This window comes from Rhinopithecus bieti, unplaced genomic scaffold (assembly GCF_001698545.2).
Source record: "Rhinopithecus bieti isolate Rb0 unplaced genomic scaffold, ASM169854v2 scaffold_11110, whole genome shotgun sequence".
Lineage (NCBI taxonomy): Eukaryota > Metazoa > Chordata > Mammalia > Primates > Cercopithecidae > Rhinopithecus > Rhinopithecus bieti.
Genome location: NW_016806890.1, coordinates 40,573 through 67,979, shown reverse-complemented (window position 1 = coordinate 67,979; position 27,407 = coordinate 40,573). Strand labels below are relative to the sequence as shown.

The 27,407-nt window shown below is 39.2% G+C and overlaps 1 protein-coding gene across 5 annotated transcripts; it reads left to right on the top strand.

Annotated features, from left to right (window-relative positions):
• The first annotated feature begins 358 nt into the window (after positions 1–358).
• Positions 359–27,407, top strand: SLC17A4 (solute carrier family 17 member 4). 5 transcript variants are annotated; one of them, XM_017878490.1, is made up of 12 exons: positions 359–594; positions 7,556–7,680; positions 15,164–15,369; positions 16,232–16,465; positions 16,550–16,637; positions 17,103–17,189; positions 19,469–19,587; positions 19,707–19,868; positions 22,789–22,921; positions 23,006–23,153; positions 24,094–24,184; positions 25,277–27,407. In XM_017878490.1, the coding sequence occupies exons 2-12, from the start codon at positions 7,563–7,565 to the stop codon at positions 25,484–25,486; spliced, it is 1,596 nt and encodes a 531-aa protein (XP_017733979.1). In that variant the 5' UTR covers positions 359–594; positions 7,556–7,562; the 3' UTR covers positions 25,487–27,407. The 5 variants fall into 5 exon arrangements, with proteins under 5 accessions (XP_017733979.1, XP_017733978.1, XP_017733980.1 ...); XM_017878489.1 differs by having other exon boundaries at positions 361–444; XM_017878491.1 differs by having other exon boundaries at positions 361–444; positions 25,237–27,407.

Below are 27,407 nucleotides of genomic sequence, written 5' to 3'. Positions count from 1 at the left end.
TCTCTCCTCTTTGGAAAACTCAGTTCTATTAAATAGGAGCATGGTGGAAAAGGGACTCAAAGGGAACAAATATACCCCATCTCCATGAAGATTATAATAACTCTGAGAGACCCCAGAAGGGAACACTGCTGTCAGTGAGGCATGTGGGGTGTCAAGATCCTTATAAAAAGGGACATTGATTCTGATTAAGGATGAGGGAAGACATAGGTGACCTCAGCTGGGCTTGAAGCATGAGGAAGATTTGATGAGCTTGATTTGCTTATCAATCAAACAATAAAATGTAAAGTTAAAAGTTAAACCACTGAGCCAATAAAATCCTGCAAGCTGGTAACATAAGGGCTAAAGGTTTTGGGTAATTATTTACCTCCCAGAATTAGACAACTGCAAAGAGATTAGAGAAATTTATTTGAAAGGAATGAGGATCCTGCACTCTTCCTCCCTCAGGTTAGTTAGCTTTCAAATTTTACCCTTAATATTCTGCTTTTGAGATGATGGGAATGGGTCTTTTTCCATTAGAGAGCAGCTTAATTTGCTGTTTGGGGGCAGAGACTGTGGGAGTGGAGAAGAGAATGCCTGTGTCCTGAGATAATTCTGGTAAGTGAGAAGGGATGTTGCATTAAGTGCCATGGAACTACAGGGAATAATTTCAAGAGAATGAAATTTTCTAAAAGTATAGCTGAACAGAGACAGACAGACAGACAGACACACACACACACACACACACACACACATGCACACACAGAGAGAGAGGGAGAGGAAGAGACAGAGACAGGAAGAGAGAGAGAGAGGAAGAGAGAGAAAAACTAAATGATATATTTGGATTGTTTTTGTGAAATACATTAATTTTTTTAAGCATTGATCAAATCCACGGCGCAACAATAAATGCCAATACTGAATTCTCACAGAGGAAGATTTTCATCATGCCTAAAATATCAGTCAAAACCAAACTGTTCTGGTTTGGTTCCAGTGAATTTATGGGAAAGCAAAATAAATGAAATCTAACCTGGCTTTGGGAAGTGGTTAATGATGAAGAGTTTAGGGCAGAGGACTTTATTTGCAGACTGTGAGTGAGAGCCATGGGCTATTTCTCATAGGGAGGAAAAATGTTCAGTGCTGAGACCGCATAAGCTGACATTTGAGCTATTAATAGCTCTGCACAGCACCTTAAGGAAAAGTCTCATTCTACAGTGAAGTGATGACTAGCAGAGGAACAGGATGCATATGAATCCAAAAAGAACGGACACAAGCAGTCTTGGCAAGAAAAACTGATGAGAAATTGATATAAGAATGGCTGGCTCCATTTCTTTGTTGTTTTTTCCTCATTTACCTGGTTTCAAAATAAATAGATAAGGCTGATGACTTACAAATTTATATTTCTACCAAGGCCCTTCTGTTCTTAGCTATGGACTCACAGACACAAAACTTACTTGTCAATCTTCCCTTCTGGGTCTAACAGGAGTCTCAACCCCTATGTCCAAAATAAAGTTCTTGCTTTTCCTCTGAAACCTTCTGCCCTCCCTGTTCATTTCCCCAACTTTGAGTGCAACACTATTCACTCATTTGCTCAAGTCATAAGTCTGGAAGTCTCTGATGATTCTTCCCTTTCTCTTGTTCCCATATACACCTCATTAGCAAGTCTTTGTGGCATATCTCCAAAACAGGCCCTGAATGTGGTCTTTTTCACCACAGCTAGCCTAGCCCATCCACCATCAACCCTTGCACAGGCCAAGAAACAGCTTCTTGTTCAGTCTCTTGGTTCTCAATCTTGTCTTTTATAGCCCATGTGCCACACAGTGGCCATAGTAAATCCAGTCCCCTTACCCGGCCTATAAGACCCAAAATGGTCTGGCCCCTGCCCACCCCTTTGATCTCATCACCTACCATTAACCTCCTCATTCACTCTGCATCGCCATGTTGGACTACCTTCTGCCTAGAAAAATGTGACAGACTTGCTGGTTCCTTTGCCTGGCATGTTCTTGCTCAGCACTGCCTCCTTCTCAGTGTTCCCATTTCAGCTCAAATATAACCATTTCACACAACCAAACTAGGTAAAGTGGTTAGACTAGGCAGAGTGCTTGCCCTCCTCTCCTGATGCTAATTAACCTAGTTTCTGTCACTGCCACTCTTGTTTTTTTCATACCATGTGGCATTCTTACTTCTTTCTTTTCATATGTGCCCCTCCTGGGATGTAACTTTCTCACAGGTGTACTGTCCATGCCTGCATCCCTTGCCCCACAACAGCACTGTCCTCCCTTCGCCCTCGGCTGTCTGTTCCCACTGCTCTCATTAACGTCAGCAAAACCATGATCACCCATTACTGAAAAAACTGGCAATTGATTGCTGGTTATAATAAGCACAAGGAGAGGGCAATTTAATGATTACTAAGTCCTTCAGTCATGCAGGAGATGGAGCTATGAAAGCACAATATTGCATTCATTGATTCAATAAATGTTTACTGAATCAATGAATGAACTTGCGGTCAGTGAACTCTTAGATGCTGGAACACTAGAAGAGTCTGCATGGGTATAGCCTGTGGAAAAAAATGTTACCCTGAAAGCTATGTCTTTAGTTCTTGTGACTGATAGGAGTTTTTCAATTCAACTAATTGCCCTGAAGTGTGAAAATAAATAAAAGGCAAATTATTTTTCCAGCAGACTATTCAGTCCCCTCATTTTACCAAGTTTCTTTTCAGAGTTACTAGAACTATTCCATTTGCCAATGAGTATTCGTTTGGATTTCAATTCAATTTTGAGTGTGTTTTTGAATTCCAGTGCAGACTAGAGGGCTCCATGGTCTAACATCTGTGGTTTTGAAGGACATCATTGAGGCAACTTCTCTGTCAGTTGCTCACTTACCAACTTTAGTGGTGACATTATGTAACATTTCCACTTATCTTTAAACATAATAGCACCAAAGGATCAGGTCTATTTTCTTTTATATTAATAAGAAGAGTCCTTCACAGAGAGCAAGTGGAAAATGATTTTATTTCACCAGCACCTACTGCTTATCCCTTTACATTTTATTCCTTTACATCTGCTTGGTGTTGTAACTTCATGGTATCCCTTTACATCTGCTTGGTGCTGTAACTTTATATCTGCTTGGTGCTGTAACTTCTCTGATCATTTTCAGTAGTAATGGGTTTATTGTTTATTTGTAGTCTTCAAATAATCTCATTTTGTAATTAATGGGTCCAGTCCAATGAAAACCAGAAAATTCCAAACTTGATCTAAAAGTAAACCTTCATTCCCCTTCCCCGCCACCCACCACTCCAGCTTGGTTCTGGGGAGGGAAGGGATCATTTCGTTGGCTTCTTGTTCCCTTTCTCTGTCAGCAACTACTCTTACCCCTCTTGCTAGCTGTCGCTTCTGATCTTTGATGGCTGGTGGGTAGGGAGTTAGAAGCAAGAAGCAGGAAGTGTCTTTCTTAGCCAGAACTCTTGTGCACTGGCATTGGTGGTCTTTGAGTTGGATGAATGTTCAATGCTGAATCCTTTATTGTACCCCAGTGGTGGGATCCACCAGTTCTCCCATGTCAGGGGTGATATGTGTTCACTAACTCAGCAGTTAGGGTTCCTTTCTCAGGTGCTGGGCATTAGGCAGTCTGTCCTCTCTTTTGGGGTCATGTGGCCTCTCCAGACAGTTCTCATTTTAAGAGATTGTAAACTGGATTTTTCCTGAGTCATCCATATCTGGTTCATAAGGGACCTGCTGGTCTCTACCTGTGCATCTTCACCCCTGCTGCTGTGGGATGTATCACAGCCTCCAGTGTGGTGTAGACCTTTGCTGTGCTCTGCAACCTCAGACCAGGAGTCACCACCCCATGCCCTTAGATTCTGAGGCACGTGTCACTCACCTTTACATACACACAAGCACACACACATAAGGGACATATGTCAAGCTCCCTGAATGACCCCCTTGCGGGCAGCTCCTATCATTTGACTAGAAGTGACGGGGCAGTGCCCTCCTCATTTCTTTCCTGGAGTGAAAATGAATACCTGACAGAGAATACCAGAAACTGACTCTAAAACGCTCACGTTCTTCATCTCAGCCTACCTGTGTCCCTGAAATTTATTTTTAATTACAGTAATAATTCAAATTACATTATTGTTGTCACACATGTAAACAACAAAGACAAAGTTCAACTCCTGCATGGCCATTCCTGCCCTCCCCATTCCTTTGCACAGAGAGTTTTTATTCTTCCTGGTTTAATCTAGGAGGGTTTTGTATTTCCAGGAATTTATCCATCTCCTCTAGGTTTTCTAGTTTACACACGTAAAGGTGTTTATAGTAGTCTTGAATGATATTTTGTATTTCTCTGGTATCAGTTGTAATATCTCCCGTTTTGTTTCAAATTGAGCTTGTTTAGATCTTCTCTCTTTTTTCCTCGGTTAATGTCGCTGGTGGTCTGGCAATTTTATTTATCTTTTCAAAGAACCAGCTTTTTGTTTCATTTATCTTTTGTATTTTTTTGTTTATTTGTTTCAATTTCCACTTAGTTTTGCTCTGATCTTGGTTAATTCTTTTCTTCTGCTGCGTTTGGGTTTCGTTTGTTCTTGTTTCTCTAGTTCCTTGCGGTGTGAACTTAGATTGTCTATTTGTGCTCTTTCAGACTTTTTGATGTAGGCATTTAATGGTATGAACTTTCCTCTTAGCACCGCTTTTCCTGTATCCCAGAGGTTTTGATAGGTTGTGTCACGGTCGTTCAGTTCAAATAATTTTTAAATTTTCATCTTGATTTCATTGTTGAGCCAATGATCATTCAGGAGCAGGTTATTTAATTTCCATGTATTTGCACAGCTTTGAGAGTTCCTTTTGGAGTTGATTTCCAATTTTATTCCACAGTGGTCTGAGGGAGTACTTGATATAATTTCGATTTCCTTAAATTTGTTGAGACTTGTTTTGTGGACTATCATATAGTCTGTCTTGGAGAATGTTCCATGTGCTGATGAATAGAATGTATAGTCTGTAGTTGTTAGGTAGAGTGTTCTGTAAATATCTGTTAAGTCTATTTGTTCTAGGATATAGTTTAAGTCCATTGTTTCTTTGTTGACTTTCTGTCTTGATGGCCTGTCTAGTGCTGTCTGTGGAATATTGAAGTCCCCAACTATTATTGTCTTGCTGTCTATCTCATTTCTTAGATCTAGTAGTAATTGTTTTATAAACTTAAGAGCTCCAGTGTTAGGTGCATATATATTTAGGATTGTGGTATTTTCCTGTTGGACTAGTCCTTTTGTTATTATATAATGTTTCTCTTCATCTTTTTCAACTGTTGTTGCTTATAAGTTTGTTTTGTCTGATATAAGAATAGCTACTCCTGCTTGCTTTTGGTGTCCTTTTGCGTGGAATATCTATTCCCACTTCTTAAGTTTATGTGAATCCTTATGTTTTAGGTGAGTCTCTTGAAGACTGTAGGCACTTGATTGTTTACCTGTCTTTTAAATCTTTATATGCTTTTATATGTGTATCCAATTCTTTGATAACCATATAGTATTCAGAAAATATCTGCATTTAATTATGCAAATATTAAATCATCATTAGTTAGCTCCTGACTTTTTGCTTTTACAAATATTGCTTTAAGGAGTGTCCTGAAACATACTACTCTGTGTGGCTGTGCCTATTAGTCTCTGGTACACACCATGAAGCAGCAATACAAGTGAGAAGATGCAGCTTGACTGCCTCAAATAATAGCTCATTTCCCCACATTTTTGCCTAAGCTTGTAACAGTCTTTTAAAATGTTTATGAAAATTAATAGGTAAGAAATAATAGGATCTTGTTCTTTTAATATCCATGTCCTTGATAGTGAAGTGATGCACATTTTCTCATGTTTGTTCTTAATCTATATTCATATATCGTTCCAATAGTCTCCTACTTTTTACCAATTTACTGTATTTTATTTTTTTATTAGCTGGAAGTTGAACAAATGCTACTCCATATCTGATAGAATGCTGTAATCAATTTCTCCCCTTCTAAAACTGATCTTTTATGGTATCTATTATTATAAAGTCATCTTTTATGGTGTCTATTACTATAAATAAGTTTTGTTCTTTTTGTGTCCTGCAGTATCCTTAAATATGTTTAGGTGTAGATTCTTTTCATTTCCGTAGCTTGAGACTCATTTTGATTCCTGAATCTGAGAAATCTTGTGGTTTCATCTATTCTAAAAAATTCCTATTCTTTATTTCCTAAAGTATTGCCTTTTCTCAATTCTCTTTATTTTGTCCTCCTAGAAGTCCTATTCAACATACATTGGACCTTTTCACTCCATTTTCCAGTTTCTTAACTTTGCTGTCATCCCTCATCATCTCACTGAGCTTTATTCTGTATAATTTACATAACTCATTGCCTTTGATTTTGCCAATTCTTTCATTAGCTATGTCTAGTCACTTAGTTTGAAATTTTAATGCCTAATCATTTTTGTATTTCAAGTAGTATCTTTCTTAAATCTGCCTATTCTTTTGGTATCTTTTATGTTTTAGGGTCCATATTTTATTTCTTCAATTATTTAAAGCATACTTATGTAATGTCTTTGTCAGTTTATTCTATTTTAGAAGTTCTCAGTAGTTTAATTTTGCTATGCATTGAGTCTGAAAACTTGTTTTGGATGGATCATTTCTTTGAGTGTTTATAATTTTTTATTTTGAGCTCATAATATATAGAGCTTCATCTGCAGTAATTCTGTGTAATCTGTTTTGAGCGAATCAGACTGGGCTTGATTCTTTGGTCAATTTTTTAGCTAGGGATGAATTCTCAGACAATGAAGGAAGTAAGAATTTCAACCCTCAATTCTCCATAACCTAGATATGAACTTTCACAGTTTTCAGGTGAAGTACTTTATTTTCAAACCACAACTTAGGACAAAGAGGGTTGTCACTGTTATTGTTGAAAGGGCAAGAGCCTCTTTAACCAAATTTTGAACCCCTTTGAGGCATCTAACTCTATATTAGAATTTCCCTTATAATCGCCTCCCTGGCATGGGCCTAAGGCTTCATCCTTCATCCCCACAGGGGCTTAGATCTCAGGCCCCCACATCACTGAAACTGATGCTTCTGTGCCCCAATCTCATGATCACTGAAGTTAGCGCAGACATATAACTTGATGGATGTATCTCTTACTGTTTTTGCAGCTATGTAAAAGGGTGTTTGCTATATTTTATGTAATATGTATAGGTGTTTATAATAGTTTTTCCGGTAATTTAATCCACTGGAATCTCCTAGATGAAATTTCAAATAAGGTTGTCAAGTTTTCATGTCCATGTAATATTAATATCAATTTAGAGACACGGGAACACAGAACTAGAAAGGATATTACAATTTATGAAGGCAACCCAGGCCAGATTCCTCACTTGTGAGACATAGATACTAAGACCCAGGGTAAACTGTGACCTTTCAAAGACCAACCAATTGGTTAGTGATAAAGCCAGGATGACAAATTAGTTTTCACGAACCCTAATCTAGCACTTTTCTTATAGAACAACATTTGCTCCTAGTTCTTAGAAAGAATTGGGGCGGTATCATATAAGATCTCTGTATTTGCTTTTGCATTCTTTTTATTTTAGTAAGTAAATGTCAGTCCCTGGGAAGAGAACCAAAATGTCTACTGGACCAGATGTCAAAGCTACAGTGGGGGACATTTCCAATGATGGCAATTTAAATATGGCTCAAGAGGAATGCTCCAGGAAAGGTAAAATCATGCACAGTAATCTGGTAGTAAATAAAACTAGGATCTATGGCACCTTGACTTGTAGTAAATAAAACTAGGATCTGTTGGCACCTTGACTTGTGTTAGTAAATAAAACTAAGATCTGTGGCATCTTTTGTTGATACACATCATTTTCCTCACTACCACCAATTGCCAAGAATTCTATATGGCTATAAATAGTTATTGATAATTATTTCATTTCTCACAAGAAACTTTGAAGGTATATAAGACAGGCAGGTATCATGACATTAATTAGAGATGAAGGAAAAAATCAGAGCAGGTTCTAAGTAGGAAATATAGAAACCAACCTTGGCTTGTCTGATTCTAAGCTCAAGACATGTCCCATTGGATCTCTCTGCTCATGTTAAATCCAAACCTGACCCCGATCCCAAAATGGGCTTTTTGTTTCTACCATGTCATAGAAGTCACATTTCTTCCTTTCTCTTATCTATATTACAATATCATGCTTTTTATAATATGCATTAAGGGAAACTGTAGAACATTTTTTTTTTTTTTTTTTTTTTTTTTTTTTTGAGACGGAGTCTCGCTCTGTCGCCCAGGCTGGAGTGCAGTGGCGCGATCTCGGCTCACTGCAAGCTCCGCCTCCCGGGTTCACGCCATTCTCCTGCCTCAGCCTCCTGAGTAGCTGGGACTACAGGCGCCTGCCACCGCGCCCGGCTAATTTTTTGTATTTTAGTAGAGACGGGGTTTCACCATGGTCTCGATCTCCTGACCTTGTGATCCGCCCGTCTAGGCCTCCCAAAGTGCTGGGATTACAGGCGTGAGCCACTGCGCCCGGCCTAGAACGTCTTATTTTACCCTAAATGCTTAATGAGTTATAACTATGTTATCCATTAATTCTTTTAAGGATATAGTCATTTCATAAGATAATGCCTTTAAAACGCAAAACACTAACCAAGAAGGAATGCTTTGTAATACTCAACATTTTAGCCAGTTTGTCTGTTTTGTCTGTTAAGAATTATGCATATCTTCAAGAAAAGAGATTTCTCCTAATCTCGTCCATCACAGAAGAAATCAGGAAATTTGCATGTTAGTACTCATCCTACAACTAGTCACAATTGGACCCAGAATGAATACTGTTCCAATAGTCTTGGCTGAAAGTCTCATCTGTTTCTAAGGACTTCAGAGTCTACTAGACTATACCATTGGCCAAATTCTTTTATCATTCTGTCTCTCCCTCAAAATTGGTATTGTGAAGAACTTATGTGTAAAATTTTACCAAGGTACAGTATAGCATACTGGATAAAAGCACAGGTCAGAAATCATAATGCTTGAGTTTGCAATCCTGATTCTGCCATTTATGAGCTCATTATTACCACTCACATAGTGTCCCTTCCTCAGCCCACCTTTTGGCAGTCATTGGGTAATTTGTCTAAAGTGGAACCCCTATGGTCTTTCTGGTTTTTTCTATAGTCTCCTACAACATCTGGCCTACCATGCCACCCAGTCCTCTGGTGACCACTCTGGGCTATAGCTATACTGGACAACTACTTTGTAACCAACTTTACCCCAGCTTGTTGTTTCAAACAGCATCATGCTATTAACACTCATCCTTTTTTGGCAGTCTCATCCTACCTAATAAGGCAGAACCCCAGCTACTCCTCCAAGCCTTACCAAGTTATTTTGTTGTGTATCCAAGTATTTCTCACAAATGCTTAGGAATAAACCTTGCTGATTGCTTTATCTGTTGGTGTCCAACATCAGTTTTCCTCTCATCTCCTTCTCTGGCTCATGCTTACTGGGCATGACTGGATCTTCTGTATCAGACTCCCAGGGCACTGCTGGGGCTTTCTCTGGGTACCAGTACTCCCATCCCCAAAGGCTACTGATGTCTTTGCTGTGCTTCTAAGACACTTAGTGAGCTGAATCCAGGTGTTCCATGGGATGTGGGGAAATGCCCCCTCCCCCATTATCTGGTCACCTGGTTACACAAAGGAACTGCTCCAATAACCCAGAAACCTTGAGTGAAAAAAGCTGGGCCTTCAGGTTCTGCCTGAAGATCAGTAGTTTTTCTTTCTCAGGCTCAGTTAGGGATTTCTGGGGCCAGGCTGGAGACAGACATCACTTTGACCTTCTAATCCCCCTTTCCCCCAGAGGTCCATGAGCTTCTGTATCAGTATGGGTTATATCACAAAATCAAAAGCAAATCTAGGTATTTCTGAGAAGAAAGATTAATATAGGGGACTGGAAGATTCCACAGATGTTGGAAGGCTAGGGAAGCAAAAGTCAGATTGGTTACTTTCAGAAAATCCGGGATATTACACTGCCAATGATCTCAGCCATGTGCATCACAAAGTGGATGTTTTTGAGACGGACCCCCAAAGTCACAGGCAGAAATCCCATGTCTAACATGACTGATTCTCGCTTATCAACCTGCAGCTGCCTCCAGAGCACAGTGGTTTCTCACTGAGTTCAGCCTGACACATTGTGCCAGAATGTCCTCATTTGTGGAATCTGAATGGAATCCTGAGGATTGTAGCTTCCAGATATTTGTTCCTCTGTTACTGTGGAGACCACAGAAGGGTGGGAAAGGCACTGAGAACAATATCAGGGACAGTGTCCTTTCTACATATCAAATGCCTGCAGGGAAAACATATTGCCCCCCTCCATGGGGAAGAATGCCATCAGAAGGACCATTTACAATAGCACCCCCTTCTGAAAGCCGTGGAAATGTATAAAACAAGCACAACACTTGAGAAAGTACTTCCATCTACGTTGAAACTAAGGAATTATTCCTACCACACACTAGAAACTCCAAGTCTTGCAGACAGATTTAATACAATTTGGAAGAAATTGAGAGAGGAGCCAAGAGCCGATAAAACTCCCATCCTTGAGGCATGGTGCAGTGTTACAGCAAGAACAAAGAGGATGCTGCGGAGCTTCAGCTAGTGCTCCCCAGCTTAGAGTGGCAGTGTCCAGAAGCTCGGCAGACCACAGACCCCATGAGCCCCTCAAGGGTCTACAGTGCTGGGATGTGCTGGGTGAAGCGTGCATGGGCCCACATTCTGCAGCTTTCCCCTCACGCTTCACTGGCCTTTCTGATCTGCAATTTAGCATTAGGGGCCAGTGCTACAAAGCAGAGGAAAATATGAGTGATTGCCGAAATCAACTTGGAAATTTGGAAGACTTTCTCTCAAATTATATAATGTTATTGCGGAATTAAAATGGTACAATAGTTAGCTTCCCTTGAATTGGTGAAGGAATTTCCTACCTCCTCCTCCCCACCTGCTGCCACCAGCCCACCCACATACACCACCGCATCATAGCTGGGCCTCAAACTAGCATGGGTGGCCCTGTGCAGGGGTTTCAAAATGTGAGAACAAAGTCACACACGACTGGCTTTTATAGTCCAAGGCTGTAGGGGTGGACTACAAGGAACCTATGTAAATATGTTTGCATATTTACGTAGAAAGAGTAAGGTAAGGCATGTGTTAGATGGAAGAGAAATCAACAGGTACACTTATGAAAGATCACAGTTCATTATAATAGCTGTCACATAATGAGTGCAAGCCCTATGTTAGACACTGTTTTAAGCAGTTTGTATGTATTAATTCATTGAATTCTCACAACAATCCTTCAGGGAAAGTGCTACTAGCATCATCCCCATTTTGTAGGAGCCTACTCAGGCACAGAGGGATGAAGTAACACATCTTAATCATCCAGGTATAAAGAGGTAGCAGCTGGATTCAAATCAGCTGTTGTTAGCCTTTACATCACACTGCTGTGCTTATATTATTATGGGGAAATTGAGGAATATTTTCATTTTCAATTTCTTAAAGTTCTCAATGACAATAATAATAATAATAAAGCATAGAGTATAGGAAGTAAATCAACAGAAGAATATGGAAGAAGTCCCTAATATAGATGAGAAAGGAAACAAAGGAGGAAAAAAATGTCAGTGCGGAATTAAAATGGAATTAGCAGCAGCAAGGAGAAGACAGATTTGAAAAAGGGAAGAAAACAGAGATTGTATAATAAAAAATGAAAACTAGTTAATTAAACATCCAATTCACTGAGCCTACAACTTTAAGGAAATTACATAGAAAAATGAAACAGACAACTTAAATGTAGAAAATAGTGTGAACTCAAATCATTAAAAAATTGGATTAAAAAAATATACAATAGCTGATTCTTTTATAAAAGAAGATGCCACTCAATGCAATAAAACAATCCACTACTCAGATTAATCAGGCAGAGATATTAAATACAAGCAGTTATGAGAAAATAGGAGACAGAAGCATCGAAAATGTATAAAAGCTAATTATAGGGAAAGTACATAAGTAAATGATTTTCCAGGAATTAAAATTTATAATTATAAAAACTTCACATAATCATAATTTACTTATTGAAATTTAATATTTTAAATATAATTTAATTATAACTTTGTAGAAATTATGATTTCTAGGAATTATACATTTTATGTTTCTAATTTATAAATCTGAATAAAGAAAAAAATTATACATGTCAAAAAACACCTAAGAAATGAAGAAACTTGTCAAAAAGTTATTCATTTTAAAACACAGAAACAAACAAATATATTCTAGTAGTTTCACTAGAAAAATTTTATGAGAGTTTTAAGGAGCAGAAAATGCCTATTTATCCTGTGCAGAAGAGTTCCAAATAGTTTATATATAGCACTCTATCTTCTGAAAATGGAGCTTAGCTCCTTACTCTTTAAGTGTGACTGGTGCTTGTGACTTCTTNCCTAAGAAATGAAGAAACTTGTCAAAAGTTATTCATTTTAAAACACAGAAACAAACAAATATATTCTAGTAGTTTCACTAGAAAATTTTATGAGAGTTTTAAGGAGCAGAAAATGCCTATTTATCCTGTGCAGAAGAGTTCCAAATAGTTTATATATAGCACTCTATCTTCTGAAAATGGAGCTTAGCTCCTTACTCTTTAAGTGTGACTGGTGCTTGTGACTTCTTCCAGAGTACATTTGTACATATTAATTCATACAAAACATTAAAAGAAGAAAAAGAAAAAAGAGAGTAATTTTACAGTGGAGCAACCTGACAAACACTACCTCAAGCCAGGGGACCAAGATCAACTCAATAGTAAGAAACTTTGTTGACAGTGTGTGGCCATAATATGATGTGACGAGAATGGCAGTTTACCTCCATGGCCTTCCTCTCAAAAACACATAATTCCATTCTAATCATGAGAAAATATCAGAAAATTTCAGTTAAGGGACGCTCCACAAAACACCTGACTGGTGCGTTTCAAAACTATCAAGGTCTTTAGACATTTTCCACTACAAGGTACTTAGAATACATTTTAGAAACAAGGTAAGTCTGAGAAAGTGTCATACACAAGAAGAGTCCAAGGAGACAGGACAACTAAATGTAATGTGGTTCTCTATATGGGATTCTGGAACAGAAAGGACATTACGTAAAACTAAGATAGCTGAATAAACTGTGGACTTTAGTTGTTAATAATATATCACTGTAGGTTTATTAATTGCAACAAATGCACCATAAGATATTAATAACAGAGGAAATTTTGTGTGAGATATTGAGGAACTCAATAATTCTATAAATCTAAAACTGTTCTAAAATCAAAATTTATTAAGAAGAAAATGGCTATGTACCTAAAACATTTCAGATCATAGATTCAGATGGAAGTTTATAACTTAAAAAAAAACAAAGCTAGTATAGCAAAAAATAACACACATATATACATAAACAACATTTTAAGCTCAACTATACATACTAAATAAAATTCTAGCTAAAACACTAGCCAAATACATCACGTTTTTAAATTTTGTAATAGCCTATTAAGAACAAGAAGAGATCATCCCAATAATACAAAGGTGGTAGGCTATTATGATAATGAACTTACATAAACTTATTCAGTTGTTATCACAGTGCCTTGATGTAGACTCTATTATTAATTCCATTTTTCAGGCAAAATTTGGGGGCCACAGAGAGCTCAGTACCTTGCCCCAGAACACACAGCTGTAAGTAGAACACACAAGCTGGAATTGGAATGCAGGTGTCTGATTCCAGGATTAAAATACATTTTATAAAACTTATGTATTCCCATAAAAATATTTAAAGGTAGTAACAGAGTAGTTTAATATAATTAAAGAACATGTCATACCAACAACTAGCAGCATACCTAATGGTATAATGTGAGAAGCAGTCTCAGTAAATGCAAATATAGCTGAGGTGCCCATTCTTACCATTCCTGTTTTGTCTATTTTTTTGAAAATACCAGTGAATTAAATTACCCAGGAGAATGAAATAAGAGTTGCAAACAGTAAACATAATCAACTACATTTTCATTATTTGTACATAATTTGTCTTTCTTTATTAAATCAAAACCCAATGGGGAAAACCTGATGAAAATGATAGGAAAAAGAGCTCAGTTACACAACAATAAAAAGTACTTTACAAAATTTGTGAAGGCCTTAACTGAAAATAACTATAAAATTTCACCTTGGACTGAGTAAAAGACCAATACTAGTACATGGGTAGGTATCCCTTCTTGAGTAGAAGACAATACTATAAATGTGGCAATCCTTCTGAATTTAATCTGTCATATCAATATGACTGATCAAAATTCCAATGTAGATTTTCATGGATGGTGCATTGGCTGGGTTGGGGATGGGGAACTAAATGCTCTCAGAGTTGAACCAAAGGTAAGAGCAGGAACTTAGCAAGAGCATTACTACACAAAACGAAACCATGCTGTTCATTCCAAGAGCATTTGCACCCTTTCAGAGCCAAGAAAATGGCATCTTCATACCTTGTGATCATACATTACCTCTGGGATTTCTCTATAGGGATAGTGGATGAACTCTTCCCGCTGTTGTCAAACTAATGTATTTGGACTCAACCACAGGGATATACCCAGAGTTCCTATGGAACACTAGCAAATTTTGTGTAAGCATAGATTACAGTATTCAGATGAAGTTTAAATACTTCTATCATCTAACCATCACCTATCTTTCAAGTTTCATCTCTCCCCAGCCCCAGACAAGCTAATCTTCCATGTTTCCTGGTTATAAATGGCACTTCCAGCTATCCCAGCTGCCCAAGCAGGAAACTTGGGAGTCACTTCCAGCAATTTCCTTTCTGTCACTGTCCATATCCAATCAGTCACTGCTCCCAGCCAATTCTTTCTCTAAATCAATTTCTTCCCATTCCCATTCTAATCTTCTCATCCCAGAGCCCTGCCTGAAAAACTCTCCCCTAGGGCTTGTTCTGACCAACTCCACACATTCTTCAAGTCTCTGTTTGAGAAATGCTTCTGAGGGAGCCACTTCCCCCATTACCTCCCAGGGGGACAGAAGTCCACTACACAATTACAGAGGAATGTCTCTCTCTCTCTGTATTTCTGCATCTCATACAGTTACCAATTCTCTCCTTCTTCCAGACTTAGGGAGAGTGGGAGAAAAGCATTCTGATTGTGACTTTGCATGCCCTTCTCCTCTCAGGCTTTTGTTCAGTCCGACATGGGCTGGCCCTCATCTTGCAGCTCTGTAATTTTTCAATTTACACCCAACAAATGAACTTTAGCATTGCCATTACGGCTATGGTGAACAACACGGCTCCACCTAGCCAGCCCAATGCCTCCACAGAACGGCCCTCCACTGACTCCCAGGACTACTGGAATGAAACTCTAAAAGAATTTAAAGCAATGGTAAGTTTAATGAGACTCTGGACTCTTTCTTTGACTCAAATAATTTGACTTAAAGACTTATCTTAGAGTGAGGTTCATTTAACCACCAAGTATTTACTGAACATGTACTATGTGCCAGGAATGGCACAAGTACCTAAGTATCAGGCCAAGTATGGTGGCTCACACCTGTAATCCCAGCACTTTGGGAGGCCGAGGCATCCTTACTAAAAATATGAAAGTCAGCCAGGCATAGTCGTAGGCACCTGTAATCCCAGCTACTCTGGAGGCTGAGACAGAAGAATTGATTGAACTGGGGAGGCGGAAGTTGCAGTGAGCAGAGATCGTGCCACTGCACTCCAGTCTGGGTGAAAAGAGATTCTGTCTTAAAAAAAGAAAAAAGAAAAGAAAAGAAAAGAAAGGAATAAAGAACATAATAAGTATCTAAGGGGATTGCATCACTACTTAGTGTCTATGAGTGTAACCAGGGGCTAAGTTAGAATAAATGAAAAATTTTACCATTTAGGGGACATAAATTCTTCCCCTACAATGATGAAAATCTGCACAAAATATGTTTCACAGATTTGTCCGCTTTCTCTTCCTTCCACATATTTTTTAATTACCTTGCTTACAATGCTTTCTCCTTTATAGTCTTTGTTTCTTTATGAGCTCTCTTATATTTTAATTTTTAGTTAATTGTGTCAGGGTGAGTGGAAAGAGTATGTTGGGCATATATTTTAAATACATGATACTGGTATATTGGGGGAACTGAAGAGATGTAAAAAGAAAGATAACTGCCAATTATTTTTTTTGCCTCTCAAGGCCTCTCAATGAAAACTGTCAATTCTTCAACTAAAGACAAACAGTAACTCTCTCTGTCATCTAGGCCCCTGCATATGACTGGAGTCCTGAAATCCAGGGAATCATCCTCAGCTCCCTCAACTATGGCTCATTCTTGGCTCCAATCCCCAGTGGCTATGTGGCTGGAATATTTGGAGCCAAGTACGTGGTTGGTGCTGGCTTGTTTATTTCCTCATTCCTGACCCTCTTCATTCCACTGGCAGCTAATGCAGGAGTGGCCTTGCTCATTGTCCTCCGGATTGTACAAGGCATAGCCCAGGTACCAAGATGTTTTCCAGGTGTAAGTGGGATATAGGTTCCAGAATGACCTCAGATCTCCAAGAATGGAATTTATTCCCCCCAGGTTATGGTATTAACTGGTCAATATTCAATTTGGGTCAAATGGGCTCCCCCACTGGAAAGGAGTCAACTCACCACCATTGCTGGATCAGGTAATTGATACCCTAAATCCCACTTTATATGCACTGTTCAAGAGAACTCAGCAAAGTCCTGTCAATAGAACCAAGATCTTATATATCAATCACTCTGTCTTCATAGTCCTTGCTTTAAAATACTACCCCATACTGCCTTTCTTGATTGTAACTGAATGACCTGAATGCTTACTATGTGCCAAACATTCTTGTGTTTTGCACATATTTTCATCTTATCCTCAAAACAATTTTATAAGTCAGCTGTATATAATTACTTCCATTTCACATATATGGAATTTCAGACACAAATAGAGTAATAACTTGTCCAAGATCACATAGTTACCAAGTGAAGGAGCAGGATTTGAACCTAGATAGTTTGACTTGAAACTCATACCTTCCCTCACTGTGCAACTCAGCGTTGTAGAAAGCACATAGAGCCCCAAGACGGGTCCTCTCACCCAGAATATCCTCACTTTTTCTGTTCAGGGTCAATGCTGGGGTCCTTCATTGTTCTACTCGTTGGTGGTCTCCTTTGCCAGACCATAGGATGGCCGTATGTCTTCTATATCTTTGGTGAGTTTGCTTTTCAAATCTCAATTTTTTATGACAGAGAATTCTGTGATGCAATTTATCTATGGTTAACCAAATCCTATTAGATATGGATATTTACATAGCTAAAGCTGGTAGTGTTCAGAGTCAACTGTGCTTAACATTTAAGTTTCAGCAGCCTGAGTGTGTAGCTAGAATAATCTTATGACATTAGAGGCATCATAACGTTCCTTACTGCTTCTAAATTTAACCTAAAGGAATTCAGAGCAAATTATTTCATAAGATGTTGAAAATGTTATCTTAGGCTAGGCGTGGTGGCTCATGCCTGTAATCCCAGTACTTTGGGAGACTGAGGCAGGTGGATCACATGAGGCCAGGAGTTTGAGACCAGCCTGGCAAACATGGTTAAACCCCGTCTCTACTAAAAATACAAAAATTAGCCGAGCATGATGCTGCATGCCTGTAATCCCAGCTACTCGGGAGGCTGAGGTGGGAGAATCGCTTGAACCCAGGAGGTGGAGGTTGCAGTGGGTCGAGATCATGCTACTACGCTCCAGCCTGTGCGACACAGTGAGACCCTGTCTCAAGAGACTAAAAAAAAAAAAAAAGAAAAAAAGAAAATGTTATTTTAGTCAGACTACATTTTAGTCATGCTTTTTAATTTAATATATTCTTTAAAATTTCTCCAGTTATTATTATGGCAAAAACCACAATTACTTTTGCACCAAATTAATATCATAGTCAGAAAGTTGTGTGACTGTGACCTAATCATAGGTAAAATGCTAATTAGAGTAAGAATCAACCAGTGGAGCCTGCAGGACAGGGCAGATTATGTAAGGTTCAGGAGCAGACATAATATACAGAGAGATGCTACAGAAAGGTTCCAAAGACACATGGAAAGTTCCAGAGGCAGTATTTTACTACATTACAGTTTTACCTTCGTGGAACTGTGGTTGGAATCCGCCTAGCTGCTGTCAGCTAAAGTTTGTTCAATATCTGAAACATTCTCCAAAATCCCACCCCTAAATTGTTTATGGTAATTCCTTATAGTCCCACTAGTGTGCTCATTAGCAGCGGGCCTCTTAGATCAAGGGTTTCTGTAAAATCAGGTCAATATATTCACCAAAAAAAACATGTAATGATTCCACAGCACACCAACCTTCAAAGTTTTTATCATGAAAACATTCGAAGGGCAGATTACAAAAATTATTCAAACAACGAGAAAATCTTACTGTGCTTATGGTTTTGAGAAACAGTAAGGACCATATACATGATAGAAACTCACTCAATATTTGTTGAATAAATATTGACATCCTCCAACTCCAATGTGCAACATTGCTAATTTTCATATCTATCCCTCCCCACTTGATTAAGTTCCCTGATGGCAAAACTGTGTCTTTGTCATTTTATATTCTTAAAATGTAGCAAAATGCCTGGTGTATAGTGGCTGCTGTATGATATTTGTGAAGGAATTTGTAAATGACATGCTAGCCAAATAAAGAGAGCTCATAAGATTTCTTAAGATTCTAAAAAGGGAATTTGAAGATGGGCCATATTTCCACTCAATACTGATAATGTTAAATTCCCAACTCTGTAATAATGTATATATCAGAAAAAATATCTTTGCTGAGGATTAATTTCATTTCATGTCTAGAAATTGGGTAATTAATTCCACATAATAATGTACTGCTTCTCACTTGTACGTGCTTTGAGGAAGATAAGAGATAGATATGAAAAGGTTTAATGATGAAAGGAACTCTGCAAAGCATGACTAGCAGGAGGGATGCCGAGTGGTATGTGAATGATGAGGGCATTTTCAAGCACGTGGGGCAAACACGCTACTTTGTTGTAAGTGTGCTATAGCTTTAATAATAGTGCATTTCAAAATCTCCCAGAACTCAGTGGTTTAAAACAGTGATCATTTATTCTCGTGGTTCTTTGTGGGACAGCTGGGTGGCTCCACTCTCTGTGTCTGTCATCTGCCTTGGTCAAAGGATGAGCTGGAACATAGTCTTCCAATAGCAGTGTGCAAGACCCAAAAGGATAAGTTTTAAAAAAAATGGTTTTTAATGCCTAGGCTTGAAACTCCTCCATACCATTGGCAAAAGCAAGTTGTATGGCCAAGGTCAAAGTCAAGTGGTGAGGAAGTACTCTCCCCCTGTGATAGGGCCATGCAAGGGATAGATGCCAGGAAGAGTAGAGTACTGAGGCTAGTCACTCTGTCAACCACAGGAATCATCTTAGAGTCAAACTGAAAGAAGTACTTCCCTCCATCCAGTGCTAACTGGATCCTCTTTTCCTAGGAGGAATTGGCTGTGCCTGTTGTCTTCTCTGGTTTCCTCTCATTTGTGATGATCCTGTGAATCATCCCTTTATCAGTGCTGGTGAGAAGAGATACATTGTGTGTTCATTGGCTCAGCAGGTACATTGAGAAATTCCTCTGACATTTCTCTATGTCCCTCTAGACGTCTCAGAAATGCAGAGTGCGATAGAGAGAGCTGCCTTCTGATGGAGGGGACATTGCTGTGTGCTTTATTCTAGGACTGTTCACCAAGCTGGTCTCTTCCCATTAGAGCTATGATCAAATCCTTACCACTCTGGGCCATTTTAGTCTCTTATTTCTGTGAATACTGGCTTTTTTATACCATTATGGCGTACACACCAACGTACATCAGCTCCGTACTTCAAGCCAACCTCAGAGATGTAAGTATAGAGAAAACTCATTCTGATCTTCTGTTTAAATGCTTAAATATAGAGAGCTCATATATAATCCTGTGTCTCTCCCATGGTCACAAAATCGGGGAATTAGGACCAGGACCTCCATGTAGGAAATGGAGTCTAGTTAATTTGGATTCTGATTGATCTCAATGTGGTTCACTACTTATTGCAGCAGGATGATACCTATGGTTCTAGGTCAGTTTGATTTTACTGTCATATTTTATATACTATCATATTTTATACTATATACTATCATATTTTAAGGGCCCTGTGCAAAATTTTTATACTCAATCCAATCAAAATTTGCAAACAAGATGCTCTGCTGGTAGCATAAATAATAAAAATTAGCAAAACAAATTCTGCCTCTGAGAAAATTGTGACAGAGAAGCATAAACAACATATGCTGAAAATAAGATATTAATAGGACATAAAGTCCCAAAAAAGACTTACATAGACATTTATGGAGTAATGTTTGTTTTAAAAAATCATTTTTATTCAAGTATAACACACAGAAAGAAAAGTGCATATATGTGTACAGCTCTCTGAATTTTCACAGAAGAAACAGATGCTCTGAATGGCTGACAGGAGCCTTTCAATTCCTGCTAGATGGATGTCTTAAAAGTGGCTAAGAGTGTATCAGATTTCATAACCTGTTAGTGACAGTTCACAAAGCCAATGTTACTCTTGTACTCTCTGTACTCAGGAAGAAGCTTTCTCATATTGATTGGGTTCCTCTGGTGAAAATGTGCTAAGTAGCCAACAGAGAGCTGATCTTCTTAGTAGTAGTCAGCGTCTGCATGCAAGCAGGCTGCAGGCACAGATTAGAAAGCCCCAGGAGGGAGTGGCTCTGGGTCTTTTCAAAGAGAAGGAGGGCCAGAAATTGAAACAGAACCTTAATCCAGGGGATCAGGGGACCAGATAAGCAAGAGGCCAGTGCTAAGCAACAGACTTCCTGAGGCTGGCTGTTAGGAATGATTTGTCTCTGGTGTGAGGCTGGGTGGGCTTGACCCTCAGAGGCCAAGGCTGAGGAAGAGGAAGATGGGAGAATGAATGGAAAGACAAGTTGTGAACAGAAAGCAGAGCTTTCCAGGCTAAAAAGTTAAGAGACCTGGATTCTCATTGCCCTCAGGGTATTTTCTCACTAAGTAACGTAACCTTGACAGCCTTGGCTTACTCATCTGTAAAATGAACTACTTGAACCAGGTGAGAGCTGAATCTTTTCCATTGTTTGGATTATATATAACAGAGGAGTCTCCTTTTCACTGCATTTTATTCAGTAGAATTTTAATTTAGAAGTTCAATTGCTAACAAGAAGGTTCAACATTTTAAAAACTATATTGAAACATAGAGTGGGTCAGGCATGGTGGCTCATGTCTGTAATCCCAGCACTTTGGGAGGCCGAGGCAGGTGGATCATCTGAGGTCAGGTGTTCGAGACCAGCCTGGTCAACATGGTGAACCCCCTGTCTCTACTAAAAATACAATAATTAGCCAGGCGTGGTGGCGGGTGCTTGTAGTTCCAGCTACTTAGGAGGCTGAGGCATGAGAATCGCTTGAGCTGGGGAGGCAGAGGTTGCAGTGAGCCGAGATTGTGACATTGTACTCCAGCCTGGGCAACAAGAGCAAAACTCCATCTAAAAAAAAAATGAGTGAAAAATCTTTCTTTCATTACTCATTGCTTTTCCTAATCTGCCCTGTCCTCCCAGACCATTCCAATGATCATTCTTTAAATTTCTTTTTTCTTTTTCTTTCTTTCTTTTTTTCTTTTGAGACAATGTCTCACTGTGTTGCCTAGGCTGGAGTGCAGTGGTTCAATCATGGCTCACTAAAGCTTTGACCTCCCAGGCTCAAGCAATCCTCCTACCTCAACCTCCTGAGTAGCTGGGACCACAGGTGTGTACCACCATGCCTGGCTAACTTTTTGTGGAGATGAGGTCTTGTTATATTGGCCAGGCTGGTCCTGAACTCCTGAGCTCAAGTGATCCTCCCTCTACAGTCTCCCAAAATGCCAGAATTATGGGTGTGAGCCACCATGGCTGGCCTAAATTTCCTATATATATTCTTTCCTTGTTTCTTTATGAGAATGCAAGCATACACGAATATATATTCTTATTTTCCCAACTTTTTAAATACAAAACAGTATACTCTGTAATATGCCGTTATGCTTATATACTAAGTTTTTGCCACTTAATATGCCATGGAAATCTTCATATCGATACATGAGAACCTTGCTGAGCAGTATTTGGATTGTTTCCCATCTTTGAGCAATGTTGCAGTGAAAATCTTGTTCATTTGTCACACCTTTGTGCAACTCTCTGTGGAGTAAATTTCTATATATGAGGTTATTGAGTCAAAGGGTAAATGCACTATAAACTTTTATATTGTCAAATTAACCTCAATAGAGCACCAGTAATATTTATGAGAACCTGATTCTCCACAGTGTTAGCAACAGAGCATGCCAAAAAAAAAGAAGGGTGTTTTTGCCAATTTGATCCATGAAAAATAGTATCTCACCATAGTTTTATTTTGTTTTCTTTCATTATGAGCAAAGTTGGATACCTTTTAACATGTTTAGGAGCCACTTATTTTTTCTTTTTTTCTGTAAATTGTCTGTTATTATCCTTTGCCTATTTTCTACTGGATTTTGTCTTTTAAATATTTATTTCCAGGTGATTTTATATATAAAGAGAGCATTAGTTCTTTTTTTTTTTATTTTTTTTTGCAAGCAGAGCTATGAACATATACATACTAAAACTATATTGGCTGATTACGGTAACATGGAATTTGTATTAAAGGTGATGTGTATATAAAGAAAAGCCGCAAATGTGGACAATCTGTCCAAGGTTGTCTGTGTCATGGTGTGGGTGGTAAGGGCACATGTACCTGACCTAGTCTCTGGTCCTCAGAGTGGGATCCTGTCTGCCTTGCCGTTTGTTGTTGGATGTATCTGCATTATCCTTGGAGGTCTATTGGCAGACTTTCTTCTCTCCAGAAAAATCCTCAGACTCATCACCATCAGGAAACTCTTCACTGCCATTGGTAAGGGCGAGGCTGGACACAGGGGTGAATGTAGGAAGCTCAGAGCAGCCTCCAGTTTATTCTGTGTTTGTCCTCCTACCCCAGGGGTTCTCCTCCCATCTGTGATCCTCGTGTCCCTGCCCTGGGTCAGATCCAGCCACAGCATGACCATGACCTTCTTGGTGCTGTCTTCTGCCATCAGCAGCTTCTGTGAATCAGGAGCCCTTGTTAACTTCTTGGATATTGCTCCTCGGTAGGGACCTCTTTTTCCTCATCCTCTCAGAAACTTAGTTTAAGTCTAGCAGGCCTAAATATACTCTGATGTGAAAGTAAAATGTGGCAGGTGCAACAGGTTGCAGGAAATGTCAGCACCGGCTCTACACCCTACATCTAAATAATTCCTGGAAGAGACTCAAAGCTGGTCAACCATTGTGAACTTAGTTTTTCTGGGCATGAACAAGAGGAGTCAGTGGCCAAGCTCAGAGTCAACTGAGGGAGACTCACACAAATCTCTCTCTGTTGAGGAATGCAGCAGTTGCCTAAGGTGGAATCACTGAAAGAATTCTTGAGATTCTATAGGGCATGCTCATAAAAATCTTTAATAAAGGCAAAGGACACAGGACTGCAGGAGAAATATCTGTCTCTGATACAGTAAATACAGAGTTGACTGAGACTTACAAACATAGCTCCCAGGGTCCTGTCCCAGTCAACAGGACATCCTTCATCTTCAGATAATGAACCACCAAGAAATGTGAGAGAGATGCCTTTGTCTCAGGGGAGCCAATGTCTCATCTGCTGAGGGGTCTTTTATACCCACGGAGGGTATAAAAATTACAAGATCAGACTCAACAGCAGAAGCCAAAGCAACAACAACAAAAACCTTACAAACCAGGTGCAGACCATCAATCTGACCATCCTGCATAAACAATGTTGACAAGTTAATAGAGGTTACCCCCTTGGGAGTACCAATCCCTAGCACAGGATTATACTAATCGTCAGACAGTATATTTCATTCAGGTTTCACCAAGGCATACACAATTCCAGCCATCCCCACAGATAAGCACAGAGTTGCAACAGACCAGCTGAGATTAACCCTTTGTTTGCACGGGAATGTTTCCCTCCTTCTCTCAGGTATTGAGACTTTCAAATGTAGGTATACTTGAGTATAATAGAGTACGATCTCTCTCTCTCAGGTACACTGGCTTTCTCAAAGGACTATTACAAGTCTTTGCACACATAGCTGGAGCCATCTCTCCCACTGCTGCTGGATTTTTCATCAGTCAGGTGAGGTCAAATGTTCTGATGAATATTCATAAGAGAAACCTATAGAGGCAGGTGTTTTCACATTTGCACGGCCTTGTATCCTACAAGACGCATTTAAAGTAGTAAAAAATAACCTAGTTTACATGATGACTTAAAGATTAAAGAAACTTAAGACTCTTAAGTTTCCTAAGAATCTTACTGGTATAAACTTTACATGAATAGAGAAGTATGTGACATTCTTCTTTTCTGCCATATACTTCATTTACTGGTGAAAAACACTGCCATATACCATTCACTTACTGGTGAAAAACCACAGGAAAGTTAAAGAATGACTTTCCTGTGATTTTGCACCAGTAAATCAGAAAAATAAATGAAGAATAACAAAGAAAGAGTATTCTTTATGAAATCAAGTCCCTTATCTTTTTTGAAGCTTCAGTTCCCTCCCAGGCACTGACTAACAAGCTGTCAGGAAATGGTTGTTTAAAATGGAAATCCTCAAACTGCTCTTGTTTCTCCTGACATTCATTGACTTATTCATTCATTCATTCATTCAATAAATAAGTATTAAACGTTAGTATGTGCCATGTACTATTTAAGTGAATAAAGCACAATTCCTTCCCTTGTGAAACCTATATTGTAGAAAAGAAACTGGAAGAAATCTATGAAAATAAAACATATGACATATTGAAGGTAACAGGAGAATAGCAAATGCTTAGCAAATGCTAAAAGGAGAATAGCACACAAGGGGTGTAATTTCTATTTTAATCACGATGGTCAAGGAAGGACTCACTGTAACCACTTGCTTGAAAAGGAACATTTAAGCAAGGACTGAAAGGAAGTGGAAGTGTGAGACAAATAGATATCTGGGGGAGGAGCGTTCCAGCCAAGGAAATGCCCAGTGCTCTGGCCTCATGGCAGAAATGTACTTGAGTATTCCAGGACCAACTGGGAAGCCTATGGAAGCCAGATTGGAGGTCGGGGAGGGAGCAGTAGGACAGAGAGCCAAAGCCTTTCTGAACCAAGAGGGACAAGAACTGGGTGACAGTTAATAACTTGTAATTTTCTGCCTTCAGGATTCAGAGTTTGGTTGGAGAAATGTCTTCTTGCTTTCAGCTGCTGTTAACATATCAGGCCTGGTTTTCTACCTCATCTTTGGCCGAGCAGATGTGCAGGACTGGGCTAAAGAACAGATATTCACCCACCTCTGAGCAAACCAAGAGATGTGCTAGATCCTGGTGCTTAGTTGTTCATTGTTTTCCCTCAGAGACATTTCCCTTTCATGCCTGCTTGACTGGTAAGCCATTAGCTAGACCCTGTATATAATACTCAAGATTTTACTATGCCTGGAGATTTTACAGAGGAAGAAAACAGACTAGTTATTTAACTGCAAGCTACCAAAAGCATAGGTGTGTTGAGATTTCTGTGTTCTCCACTCTTCCACTGTTACCCTGGTAAAAGCATCAGGGGTTGGGGACAATTTCTTTCTAAAGCAAAAGAGGAAGCCAGACCTTGGGACTGAGAACTGAGAATCACAAACAAGTTGTGCCCAACATGCAGAAGATGAATCCTCAGAGCTGTCATCAAAAGAAAGCCCCAAACAACAGAATGCATAGTGTTTTCCATTGTTGGTGAAAAATGTCAAGGAGGAAAGAACAATAATGATTCCATCATGACAAGAGGAATGAACATGTCTGCAACTAATGGGAGCAAGATAGTACACTTTAACTCTTTCTGACAACTTCCATTCTGTGGATGCCAGCTTTGGAATCAGAGCCACCTCTGGAATACCTGTGCTTCCAGAATCAGCTTTTGGACAGTTACCTTCTTTCTGGCCATTTTAACCTCGTCCCCACATCTGCTTTTTGGCTCGGTGCAGATCTTTAACATGTTAGTGAATGGGCATTGCCCAGTATCTCTTCTAGCCCCTCCAACAGTTCTTCATGTGTCACTGCTTTTGGACAATGACCCATGATGTCTGCCTTCGTGTGCCCCTCTGACTGTTGAAATCCCACACACCATTCAGTAGGATTCAATTCATGTGGAACGATTCAACATTCACTTCATTAACCTAAAATGCCTTCCAAAGATGTATGTAAGACACACACTGCCCTAAACTCACTCCAAATATCTGGAGAAATGTGTATAGTGCTTTTGTTAAAGCCCCTATATGGGCAGCATGGAGGATCATAAGACAGTAAAACCATTTCAACACGAAATGAATATTAATGCACACATACCTTGTGGGGATGGCAGAAATCAAAACCATACACAGTGTTAAGGAACTCAGTATCTCAGGAGGACAGATAACTTTAATCAAAGTATCACACAAATGAATGTGTAATAACTGTAGAAATAACAAGTGGTTACATGGGTTATGAGAGTGGATGATAAGTGCACTAATCTGAATGTAAGGAAGGGCCACCCCTGCAAAGTTGCAGCTGAGCTGGGATCTGAAGGGTAATAGTTAACCGGTGTGGGAGACTGACGGGAGAACGTTTTAGGAAGAAAGAACAGCATAAGCTAAAGTTTCATGGCAGGAAGAAGCAATTAGGTATCCCAGAGGACAGAGAATAAGGGAAGTATGATTTGTGAGGAGGCTGTAGAAGAATTAAGGTCAGGAGCACACAGGATAATGTGGGCCCAGTGAATGTGTTGGTCTTTATTTTGAAATCAGTGGGAAGTGTCCTTGTTTTCAAAGGCTACTCTGCATGAGAGATTAGGCTGGAGTAGGAGCTTACAGTGTAGTCCAGGAGAAAACAATGGCTTCTGGCATGAGGGAATAGACATGGTGAGAGGTGAATGGATTATTTGATTTAGGTGGATTCTTTGATCTAGGGAATAAACCTGACAGACCCTATAACTAAGTGAGAGAGTGGAAGATGTCCAGAGTAACTCCTGAGTTTTGGTTTGCTGTTAAATTAATGCAGATGCCTCTCACACAGATAGCAATTATACCCAAGTGAAGACAACAAGAAGGAAAATGGACACATGACTCTGGATTTCTCTTGTGAGATCTAGGCTACATTTACAAACGTATAAATCATCTTGATACAGGCAGTGATTACAATTTTTAGCATGGATGAGACATCCCATGGGTGAAAGTGGCATAAGAAAAGGAAGCTTGGGAATAAGCCTTAAAGAATTCCGGTATTTAATCGTCAGCTGGAGGATGATTAGCAGAAAGAAAGAAAGAAAAAAAAAAAAAAAAAAAAAAAAAAAGAAAAAAGAGGAAAGAAAAAAGAAA